Source organism: Rhinoderma darwinii, unplaced genomic scaffold (genome assembly GCF_050947455.1).
Source record: "Rhinoderma darwinii isolate aRhiDar2 unplaced genomic scaffold, aRhiDar2.hap1 Scaffold_563, whole genome shotgun sequence".
Taxonomy (NCBI): domain Eukaryota; kingdom Metazoa; phylum Chordata; class Amphibia; order Anura; family Rhinodermatidae; genus Rhinoderma; species Rhinoderma darwinii.
In genome coordinates this window covers 67827-80961 of record NW_027464115.1, presented here as the reverse complement: position 1 = coordinate 80961, position 13135 = coordinate 67827, and the positions used below count along the sequence as shown (strand labels likewise).

Genomic DNA, 13135 nt, shown 5'->3' with positions numbered 1-13135 from the left:
CACTAGAGAGCAGCGGTGACATCACTGAGAATGTAGCCTGTCCATTCACTAGAGAGCAGCGGTGACATCACTGAGGATGCCGCTTATCTATGTTTTTCATGGGTATTTTTGTCCCTCTTCCTCGCTTATTTGAGTTTTCTTTCTGTGTTATAGCCTTGTATCAGAATGTGACGTGCGTTTCGGGCCCTTGGGAGACCTCTTCAAGCTTCTCTGTGACCCTTCGTATTGATGACCCTCTGACCTCCCGTGGTCGCTGTCATTCTTTTGCTGCCCCACAGGGGGAGACCCTCAGCAGGCACGCAGCAGACCTAAAGCCACGGAATAAATCTGTCTTCAGAAAGTTCTTACGAAGGAAGGAATAAAAGAGACGTAAACCACTAATGTTGGGACGTCTAATAACCGGGGGTGGCGCTACCCCGAGACTCACACTAAAGCCACGAATGAGACCGAAGAGGAGGATTATGGGACATTACAAGGGGATCAATGAGCGTTTATGGCTCCAAAAGGATGACCAGTGGTCATGTGACCCAGAACGTGTAGTCACCGGCGCTCAATATACCCAACACCAAGATTATTGTATTCACTACTGTCTCCGGCTGGCTCCTATAGAGCAGAATCACTTATATACTCCGGGGGAGGGGGCAGCTGGAGGTTTTATTGAAGTTCCTCAGTCACTAGATGAAAGTTCTTCCCTAGAAGCAGAAAAACCGGTGACATCTGTATATAGTGTCTGAGGAAATCTGCTGCTGCCTGTATATAAATCTTACATCCACCTGATCCCCCCCCCCCCCCCCCCCCCCCCCCCCCGATGTCAGGTCATTGTGTACACTGTGACTCCACCAGCAGAATAGTGAGTGCAGCTCTGGAGTATAATACAGGATGTAACTCAGGATCAGTACAGGATAAGTAATGTATGTACACAGTGACTCCACCAGCAGAATAGTGAGTGCAGCTCTGGAGTATAATACAGGATATAACTCAGGATCAGTACAGGATAAGTAATGTAATGTATGTACACAGTGACTCCACCAGCAGAATAGTGAGTGCAGCTCTGGAGTATAATACAGGATATAACTCAGGATCAGTACAGGATAAGTAATGTAATGTGTGTACACAGTGACTCCACCAGCAGAATAGTGAGTGCAGCTCTGGAGTATAATACAGGATGTAACTCAGGATCAGTACAGGATAAGTAATGTATGTACACAGTGACTCCACCAGCAGAATAGTGAGTGCAGCTCTGGAGTATAATACAGGATATAACTCAGGATCAGTACAGGATAAGTAATGTAATGTATGTACACAGTGACTCCACCAGCAGAATAGTGAGTGCAGCTCTGGAGTATAATACAGGATATAACTCAGGATCAGTACAGGATAAGTAATGTAATGTATGTACACAGTGACTCTACCAGCAGAATAGTGAGTGCAGCTCTGAAGTACAATACAGGATGTAACTCCGGATCAGTACAGGATAAGTAATGTAATGTATGTACAGAGTGACTCCACCAGCAGAATAGTGAGTGCAGCTCTGGGGTATAATACAGGATGTAACTCAGGATCAGTACAGGATAAGTAATGTAATGTATGTACACAGTGACTCCACCAGCAGAATAGTGAGTGCAGCTCTGGAGTATAATACAGGATATAACTCAGGATCAGTACAGGATAAGTAATGTAATGTATGTACACAGTGACTCTACCAGCAGAATAGTGAGTGCAGCTCTGGAGTACAATACAGGATGTAACTCCGGATCAGTACAGGATAAGTAATGTAATGTATGTACAGAGTGACTCCACCAGCAGAATAGTGAGTGCATCTCTGGAGTATAATACAGGATGTAACTCAGGATCAGTACAGGATAAGTAATGTAATGTATGTACACAGTGACTCCACCAGCAGAATAGTGAGTGCAGCTCTGGAGTATAATACAGGATATAACTCAGGATCAGTACAGGATAAGTAATGTAATGTATGTACACAGTGACTCCACCAGCAGAATAGTGAGTGCAGCTCTGGCGTATAATACAGGATATAACTCAGGATCAGTACAGGATAAGTAATGTAATGTATGTACACAGTGACTGCACCAGCAGAATAGTGAGTGCAGCTCTGGAGTATAATACAGGATATAACTCAGGATCAGTACAGGATAAGTAATGTCATGTATGTACACAGTGACTCCACCAGCAGAATAGTGAGTGCAGCTCTGGAGTATAATACAGGATATAACTCAGGATCAGTACAGGATAAGTAATGTATGTACACAGTGACTCCACCAGCAGAATAGTGAGTGCAGCTCTGGAGTATAATACAGGATATAACTCAGGATCAGTACAGGATAAGTAATGTATGTACACAGTGACTCCACCAGCAGAATAGTGAGTGCAGCTCTGGAATATAATACAGGATGTAACTCAGGATCAGTACAGGATAAGTAATGTAATGTATATACACAGTGACTCCACCAGCAGAATAGTGAGTGCAGCTCTGGAGAATAATACAGGATGTAACTCAGGATCAGTACAGGATAAGTAATGTAATGTATGTACACAGTCACTCCACCAGCAGAATAGTGAGTGCAGCTCTTGAGAATAATACAGGATATAACTCAGGATCAGTACAGGATAAGTAATGTAATGTATGTACACAGTCACTCCACCAGCAGAATAGTGAGTGCAGCTCTGGAGAATAATACAGGATATAACTCAGGATCAGTACAGGATAAGTAATGTAATGCATGTACACAGTGACTCCACCTGCAGAATAGTGAGTACAGCTCTGGAGTATAATACAGGATGTAACTCAGGATCAGTACAGGATAAGTAATGTAATGTATGTACACAGTGACTCAACCAGCAGAATAGTGAGTGCCGCTCTGGAGTATAATACAGGATGTAACTCATGATCAGTACAGGATAAGTAATGTATGTACACAGTGACTCCACCAGCAGAATAGTGAGTACAGCTCTGGAGTATAATACAGGATGTAACTCAGGATCAGTACAGGATAAGTAATGTAATGTATGTACACAGTGACTCCACCAGCAGAATAGTGAGTGCAGTTCTGCAGTATAATACAGGATATAACTCAGGATCAGTACAGGATAAGTAATGTATGTACACAGTGACACCACCAGCAGAATAGTGAGTGCAGCTCTGGAGTATAATACAGGATGTAACTCAGGATCAGTACAGGATAAGTAATGTATGTACACAGTGACTCCACCAGCAGAATAGTGAGTGCAGCTCCGGAGTACAGGATGTAACTCAGGATCAGTACAGGATAAGTAATGTAATGTATGTACACAGTGACTCCACCAGCAGAGTAGTGAGTGCAGCTCTGGAGTATAATACAGGATGTAACTCAGGATCAGTACAGGATAAGTAATGTAATGTATGTACACAGTGACACCACCAGCAGAATAGTGAGTGCAGCTCTGGAGTATAATACAGGATGTAACTCAGGATCAGTACAGGATAAGTAATGTAATGTATGTACACAGTGACTCCACCAACAGAATAGTGAGTGCAGCTCTGGAGTATAATACAGGATATAACTCAGGATCAGTACAGGATAAGTAATGTAATGTATGTACACAGTGACTCCACCAGCAGAGTAGTGAGTGCAGCTCTGGAGTATAATACAGGATATAACTCAGGATCAGTACAGGATAAGTAATGTAATGTATGTACACAATTACTCCACCAGCAGAATAGTGAGTGCAGCTCTGGAGTATAATACAGGATATAACTCAGGATCAGTACAGGAGAAGTAATGTAATGTATGTACACAGTGACTCCACCAGCAGAATAGTGAGTGCAGCTCTGGAGTATAATACAGGATATAACTCAGGATCAGTACAGGATAAGTAATGTAATGTATGTACACAGTGACTCCACCAGAATAGTGAGTGCAGCTCTGGAGTATAATACAGGATGTAACTCATGATCAGTACAGGATAAGTAATGTGATGTACACAGTGACTCCACCAGCAGAATAGTGAGTGCAGCTCTGGAGTATAATACAGGATGTAACTCAGGATCAGTACAGGATAAGTAATGTATGTATGTACACAGTGACTCCACCAGCAGAATAGTGAGTGCAGCTCTGGAGTATAATACAGGATATAACTCAGGATCAGTACAGGAGAAGTAATGTAATGTATGTACACAGTGACTCCACCAGCAGAATAGTGAGTGCAGCTCTGGAGTATAATACAGGATGTAACTCAGGATCAGTACAGGATATGTAATGTAATGTGTACACAGTGACTCCACCAGCAGAATAGTGAGTGCAGCTCTGGAGTATAATACAGGATGTAACTCATGATCAGTACAGGATAAGTAATGTGATGTACACAGTGACTCCACCAGCAGAATAGTGAGTGCAGCTCTGGAGTATAATACAGGATGTAACTCAGGATCAGTACAGGATAAGTAATGTAATGTATGTACACAGTGACTCCACCAGCAGAATAGTGAGTGCAGCTCTGGAGTATAATACAGGATGTAACTCAGGATCAGTACAGGATAAGTAATGTATGTACACAGTGACTCCACCAGCAGAATAGTGAGTGCAGCTCCGGAGTACAGGATGTAACTCAGGATCAGTACAGGATAAGTAATGTAATGTATGTACACAGTGACTCCACCAGCAGAATAGTGAGTGCAGCTCTGGAGTATAATACAGGATGTAACTCAGGATCAGTACAGGCTAAGTAATGTAATGTATGTACACAGTGACTCCACCAGCAGAATAGTGAGTGCAGCTCCGGAGTACAGGATGTAACTCAGGATCAGTACAGGATAAGTAATGTAATGTATGTACACAGTGACTCCACCAGCAGAATAGTGAGTGCAGCTCTGGAGGATCAGTACAGCATAATGTCATGTGATATAACTTGGGGATCAGCGGGGAAAATATCTGGTAATGATTTTGTTACCTTTGATATACGTTTGCTGATTCCTTTTCTTGTCTTGATCGATATCCCTGGGATCCACTGTCCTCAGGTCGTCTCATCTGTCGTCTTCACGGTGGTCACATGATCACGGGGTATCTGCAGGTTGGGGTCCAGTCTAATATATATTTATTTGAAGCCAACTTCTCGTGGGGGCACATTATAATTATTTGCGTTACATTATGCTCTTATTAACCCCTTACCCCTAGGTGGGATATATTTACAGCGGTGCCTCGCTCCTCTATTTGTCCATAAACTCCGATCACTGTCTCCTGTACATCAGAGACTTCCCCTATCATCCATCACGGTCTCCTGTACATCAGAGACTACCCCTATCATCCATCACGGTCTCCTGTACATCAGAGACTACCCCTATCATCCATCACGGTCTCCTGTACATCAGAGACTACCCCTATCATCCATCACTGTCTCCTGTACATCAGAGACTACCCCTATCATCCATCACGGTCTCCTGTACATCAGAGACTACCCCTATCATCCATCACTGTCTCCTGTACATCAGAGACTACCCCTATCATCCATCACTGTCTCCTGTACATCAGAGACTACCCCTATCATCCATCACGGTCTCCTGTACATCAGAGACTACCCCTATCATCCATCACGGTCTCCTGTACATCAGAGACTACCCCTATCATCCATCACTGTCTCCTGTACATCAGAGACTACCCCTATCATCCATCACTGTCTCCTGTACATCAGAGACTACCCCTATCATCCATCACTGTCTCCTGTACATCAGAGACTACCCCTATCATCCATCACTGTCTCCTGTACATCAGAGACTACCCCTATCATCCATCACGGTCTTCTGTACATCAGAGACTACCCCTATCATCCATCACTGTCTCCTGTACATCAGAGACTACCCCTATCATCCATCACGGTCTCCTGTACATCAGAGACTACCCCTATCATCCATCACTGTCTCCTGTACACGGGCCAATGATGGTTAATATAAGCTCTTGTTCCCGATCATTGTCCTGTGTAAACAGCGCAACGATCAGCCAATGAATGAGCCTGTTAATCGCTGATTTCTCGCTTGCCGGCAGAACATCTCCCTGTGTGAACAACGACGTGCTGCCGACATCATGGAAATGTATGAGGACGAGCGATCGTAGTGATGAACACTCGTTCCTAACCAATCAAAGCCGATCAGCGCTCGTTTTCATGTCCCATATCGCGCTGTGTAATAGGACCATAACCCCCATCATTCATCACTGTTCACTGCACTAATTAACCCTCATCATATATCGCTGTCCATCGCACTGAGTGACCCCCATCATCCATCACTGCACTGAGTAACCTTAGTCATATATCGATGTCCCCTCCACACTGTGTGCCCCCCATTATTTACCAGTCCTCAGCACTGACTCCCATCATCCATCACTGTCCTCGGCACTATCTTTTATAATGTTTTAGTCTTCTGTGATTTTCTATTGTGTTTTATAATATCAATAAAGAATATTTACAGACCTGATCATCCGCTGTAACCGCCTCAGTCCGTCACTTCCCCCGTAACAGGTCGTGACCGCACCAGAGAGAAGAGCGCCCCCTGCAACCCCAGAGAGAAGTCATAATGCCAGAATCTTCCTCCCCTGAGAGTTGTAACGTCACAGAGGAAAGTCCTGGAGACAGAGAACCTGCGGGACACAGACCCACATACACCCGCTCACCCAGATACACCCGCTCACCCACTTACACCCGCTCACCCACTTACACCCGCTCACCCACATACACCCGCTCACCCACATACACCCGATCACCCAGATACACCCGCTCACCCACATACACCCACCTACACGTGATCACCCAAATACACCCGCTCACCCAGATACATCCGCTCACCTACACCCGATCACCCACATACACCCACATACACCCGCACACCCAAATACACCCGCTCACCCACATACACCCGATCACCCACATACACCCGCTCACCCACATACACCCGCTCACCCACATACACCCGATCACCCAGATACACCCGCTCACCCACATACACCCACCTACACGTGATCACCCAAATACACCCGCTCACCCAGATACATCCGCTCACCTACACCCGATCACCCACATACACCCGCTCACCCACATACACCCACCTACACCCGCTCACCCACATACACCCGCACACCCACTCACATACACCCGTACACCCACATTTCCCGGAATTCCTGAGGATAGCTCCCACTATTCTGCGCTCCCCCATATGGGACATCAACAAATCTCAAGGAGTCGCAGAAGAAATGGTAAAATATCTTCATCCTTCCCTGAGACCAAGTTCTTGTAGACGAGATGCTAATCTTCAGAATTACTGAGAGTCTAAAATATTCTAAAGACCCTTCAATGTCCTCAGTCACGTAACATGAAAACCCGTGTTTGGCGCCGTAAGGGGTGTGGCTAAAAGAAGAGGGCGTTGGAGAGTGGGGAAGACGGGGGGCCCCATTGCAACTCTAATCTATAGCCCAGCTTGTTTCACAAGAGACACAAACCGACAGCATGGAAAAACAACTGGTAAAACCGTGAAGTAATCTATTGTGACCCCCCCCCCCCCTCCCACCCCGACTTCACCTACTGGGGCTTTTATGACAACCCATTATAAATCCATAGACATTAATATGGAGCCCCCACACACACACCCTTTGCAGTAAAATGTCCTCCAATCTGCTGGGGGTTTTCTACAAGATTTTGGGGGGGGGGGGGGGGTCTGTGGGAAATTTTGTCCATTCACCTCGAAGATCATTTGTGAGGTCAGATGCTGATGTTGGTGGAGGGGGCTGGGCTCGTAATCTTCATTCTAGTTCATCATAAAAGTGATGGATGGGGTTGAGGTCAGGACTCTGTGCGGCCGGTCAAGTTCTTCCACCCCAAACTTCCCCAGCCAACCGACTAACCAGCCGACTGACCAACCAACCTGCCGACCGACCAACCAGCCGACCGACCAACCAGCCGACCGACCGACCAACCTGCCGACCGACCAACCAACCTGCCGACCGACCAACTAGCCGACCGACCAACCTGCCGACCGACCAACCTGCCGACCGACCAACAAACCATGTCTTTATTATTGGAAAAAAATTGAAAATCTAAAAATAACTATTTATAATTGACATCGCCGCCTCCGTAAACTGTTAAAAATATTCTGTTATTTATACCACGTGGTGAACACCGTAAAAAAAAACCTATAGGAACTTCGTGGGAATTGCTGTTTTTTTTTTCTTAAGATAAAAAGGGGGGATAAAAAAGAGAAAAAAAAGAAAAAAACGGCGCTCCTCTAAGGTGATATCGTTCTGGTATTTGTAGGATAGTGAGTAACTTAATGAATGGAGCTCACCTTGGTGAGTTGTGCAATGTCGCCAGCACAACCCTTTGTAGCTTGTACACGCTTGATCACACTGTGCTTGCCTCTGGAGCCATAACCGCATGGGGTGAATTCGTGTCAGGAACTCCTCTCCTTGCGGTTTTGAAGTAATGCAGATTAGGAAGAAAAAGCTGCTCCTCTGAACGGGCGCTCAGGTGTGGATTGTACTGATATCTTCACAAAATCGTCAGGGTGTATTTTCAACGATTTTATTATTAAAAAAGAACAATATAAAATTTGATTGCAGCAATCAAATTTTATATTGTTCTTTTTTAATAATAAAATCGTTGAAAATACACCCTGACGATTTTGTGAAGATATCAGTACAATCCACACCTGAGCGCCCGTTCAGAGGAGCAGCTTTTTCTTCCTAATCTGTTTTTTTTTTATCACTTTGCCTTCCAAAAAATGGGATAAAAATGTATCAAATAGTCGTATGTACCCCAAAATGCTACCAATAAAAACTACAGCACATCCCGCAAAAAACAGCCCTGACATCAGAGGAAAGAAAGATGTCCAGCCCGAGGGAAACTTTCCTTCAGTTTCAAGAGGCGATTTATCAAGGCCCTAAAATTAGGGAACCAGGAAGGGGAGGGACCAAACATATCTGCTGGAAGCGAGGGCGCCCGTATTGTACCAGGAAGGGGAGGGACCAAACATATCTGCTGGAAGCGAGGGCGCCCGTATTATACCAGGAAGGGGAGGACCAAACATATCTGCTGGAAGCGAGGGCGCCCGTATTATACCGGGAAGGGGAGGACCAAACATATCTGCTGGAAGCGAGGGTGCCCGTATTATACCAGGAAGCGGAGGACCCAAACATATCCGCTGGAAGCGAGGGTTCCCGTATTGTACCAGGAAGGGGAGGACCCAAACATATCTGCTGGAAGCGAGGGTTCCCGTATTGTACCAGGAAGGGGAGGACCCAAACATATCTGCTGGAAGTGAGGGCGCCCGTATTATACCAGGAAGGAGAGGACCCAAACATATCTGCTGGAAGTGAGGGTTCCCATATTATACCAGGAAGGAGAGGACCCAAACATATCTGCTGGAAGTGAGGGCGCCCGTATCATACCAGGAAGGGGAGGACCCAAACATATCTGCTGGAAGCGAGGGCGCCCGCATTATACCAGGAAGGGGAGGACCCAAACAAATCTGCTGGAAGCGAGGGTGCCCGTATTATACCAGGAAGGGGAGGACCCAAACATCTGCTGGTAGCGAGGGCGCCCGTATTATACCAGGAAAGGGAGGACTCGTATATTTCTGCTGGAAGCGAGGGCACCCGTATTATACCAGGACGACACTTCCCAGCAAAATTCCCCAAATTGCAAAGGTGCGGAGTGTGGACCAAAAGGGGGATAAGAAAGGACCTTTATTAGTGCGACACCGGCCTGGGCATAAAGGATTGCTTCACGGCGTAACCCACATCTATGGATTATTTTACCTCATTATTATACCACCTGACTATGCCCCTGATGTACTCTGCCCGTCTCACATGTGCCCCCACATTATTATACCACTTGGTTATGCCCCTGTTGTACTCTGCCCGGCTCACATGTGCCCCCACATTATTATACCACCTGACAATGCCCCTGACATACTCTGCCCGGCTCACATGTGCCCCCAAATTATTATACCACCTGACTATGCCCCTGACATACTCTGCCCGGCTCACATGTGCCCCCACATTATTATACCTCCTGGCTATGCCCCTGATGTACTCCGCCCGGCTTACATGTACCCCCACATTATAAACTGAAACACCAGTAATACCCAAACAGAACTACTACAAAGCAAAATCCATGCTCCAAAAGCCAAATGGCGCTCCATCCCCTCTGAACCCTGCGGTGTGCCCAAGCAGCAGTTTCCTTCCACATATATGGCAACGCCAACCCAGGGAGAACCCGCTTAACAATTTTTGGGTTGTGTCTCCAGTGGCACAGGATGGGCACGACATATTGGGCACTGAAATGTCACATCTAAGGAAAAATTGCAATTTTTACTTTGCACCATCCGCAGCGCAATCATTTATGGAAAAGACGTGTGGGGTGAAGATGCTCACTACACCCCTTAATAAATGCCTTGAAGGGTGAAGTTTCCAAAATGGGGTCACTTCTCAGGGATTTCTTTTATTATTTCACATCGGAGCCTCCGCAATTGTGAACCAATACTTTGTAAATCGCCAAATTAGGCCTCAATTCCGCATGGTACTCTTTCACTTCTGAGCCCTGTCAAATGTCCAGGCAAAAGATTAGGGTCACATGAAGGGTGATTCTAAAACCCGGAAACACCGCATAATAATTAGAGAGCTGTCTTGTTATGGTGGCACAAGCCGGGCACCACATATTGGCATAGCTATGAAAAAAAATACAATTTTCACTCTGCAACATCGAGTCCACACTAATTTCTGCAAAACACCTGCGGGGTTAACATGCTCCCTACACCCCCTTCACTGTTTTGGTCCCACAGGGGATTTGCAAATGCGACATAGCGAACAGAAACGAATTCTGTAAAATCGGCACTTCAAAAGCCAAATGACGCTCCTTCCCTTCTGAGCCCTGCTGTGTGCCCAAACAGCAGCTTACAACCACATGTGGGGTGTTGCTTTACTGAGAAGAAACTGCTTTATAAATGTTGGGGGGCTTTTTCTCCTTTATTTCTTGAAAAATTTTGAGCTAAAACCACATCTTATTGGAAAAAATAATTTTTTTAATTTTCACGCCCCAATTCTAATAAAATCTATGAAGCACCTGTGGGGTAAATTTGCTCACTACACCCCTAGATGAATTCATTGTGGGGTGCAGTTTCTAACATGGGGTCTTTGTTAAGGTGTTTCTGTTGTGTTGAGGTGTTTTGTGTGTTGCCATCACAAGACCTCTCCAAACCTGACAAAATATATTCTAATAAAAAGGAGGCCCCAGAATCCTCCGGCTGCTCCTGTGCTTCTGAGGCCGGAGCTTCACTCCATTATCACACAGGGCCACATGGGGGATATTTCTCAAAACTGCAGAATCTGGGCAATAAATATGGAGTTGTGTTTCTCAGGTAAATCCTTCTGTGTTACAAATTTTTTTTAATCAAAATTGAATTTCTGCAAAAAAATAAAAATTAATTTGTAAATTACTCCTCTACTTTGCTTTAAATCCTGTGAAACTCCTAAAGGGTTAAGAAACTTTCTAAATGCTGTTTTGAATACTTTGAGAGATGCCGTTTTTAAAATGGGGTGACTTATTGGGGGTTTCTAATGTATGGGCCCCTCAAAGTCACTTCACAACTGACCTGGCCCCTAAAAACAGCAGTTTAAAAATAGGGTTTTTAATTTTACTTGCAAATGTGATAAATTGCTGCTTATGCTCTAAACCTTGTAACAGCCTCGAAAAAAGAACAGGATGTTCAAAAAACGGTGCAAACATAAAGCCGACACATGGCAAATGTTAATTACTGACTATTATGTGTGGTATTACTAGCAGTTTTACAAGTAGATTCATTCAAATTTAGAAAAATGCTAATTTTTGCACATTTTCTCATAATTTTGGAGTTTTTCACAATAAACACTGATTGTATCGACCAAATTTTACCTCTGAAATAAAGTACAATGTGTCACGAGAAAACAATCTCAGGATCGCTAATGACGTTGGCATTTTAAGAAGCTTTTTTCATGCAGATAAAATTGCCAGAGAAATTCTGTGTGAAGGAGGCCTAAAGACTAGCAGAGTACTAAAAATCAGCGGAGTACTAAAGATCAGCAGAGTACTAAAGATCAGCGGAGTACTAGAGATCAGCGGAGTACTAAAGATCAGCGGAATACTAGAGATCAGCAGAGTACTAAAGATCAGCGGAGTACTAGAGATCAGCGGAGTACTAAAGATCAGCGGAGTACTAAAGATCAGCGGAATACTAGAGATCAGCAGAGTACTAAAGATCAGCGGAGTACTAGAGATCAGCGGAGTACTAAAGATCAGCGGAATACTAGAGATCAGCAGAGTACTAAAGATCAGTGGAGTACTAAAGATCAGCAGAGTACTAAAGATCAGCGGTGTACTAAAGATCAGCGGAGTACTAAAGATCAGCGGAGTACTAGAGATCAGCGGAATACTAGAGATCAGCAGAGTACTAAAGATCAGCGGAGTACTAAAGATCAGCGGAGTACTAAAGATCAGCGGAGTACTAAAGATCAGCGGAATACTAGAGATCAGCAGAGTACTAAAGATCAGCGGAGTACTAAAGATCAGCGGAGTACTAAAGATCAGCGGAATACTAGAGATCAGCGGAGTACTAAAGATCAGCGGAGTACTAAAGATCAGCGGAGTACTAAAGATCAGCGGTGTACTAAAGATCAGCAGAGTACTAAAGATCAGCGGGGTACTAAAGATCAGCGGAGTACTAAAGATCAGCGGAGTACTAGAGATCAGCAGAGTACTAAAGATCAGCGGAGTACTAAAGATCAGCGGAGTACTAAAAATCAGCGGAGTACTAAAGATCAGCGGAGTACTAAAGATCAGCGGGGTACTAAAGATCAGCGGAATACTAGAGATCAGCGGAGTACTAAAGATCAGCGGAGTACTAAAGATCAGCGGAATACTAGAGATCAGCGGAGTACTAAAGATCAGCGGAGTACTAAAGATCAGCGGGGTACTAAAGATCAGCGGAATACTAGAGATCAGCGGAGTACTAAAGATCAGCGGAGTACTAAAGATCAGCGGAGTACTAGAAATCAGCGGAGTACTAAAGATCAGCGGAGTACTAAAGATCAGCGGAGTACTAGAGATCAGCGGAGTACTAAAG

General features: G+C 44.9%; 1 protein-coding gene across 1 annotated transcript in view; it reads left to right on the top strand.

Annotated features, from left to right (window-relative positions):
• The window catches only part of LOC142723859 (uncharacterized), a 78704-nt gene extending 78121 nt beyond the window's left edge, over positions 1-583 (top strand). The window contains exon 23 of the mRNA XM_075848947.1: positions 154-583. Coding sequence (XP_075705062.1) covers positions 154-362 — 209 coding nt within the window. The 3' untranslated portion in view covers positions 363-583. The remainder of the gene's footprint in view (positions 1-153) is intronic.
• Positions 584-13135: the final 12552 nt, after the last annotated feature.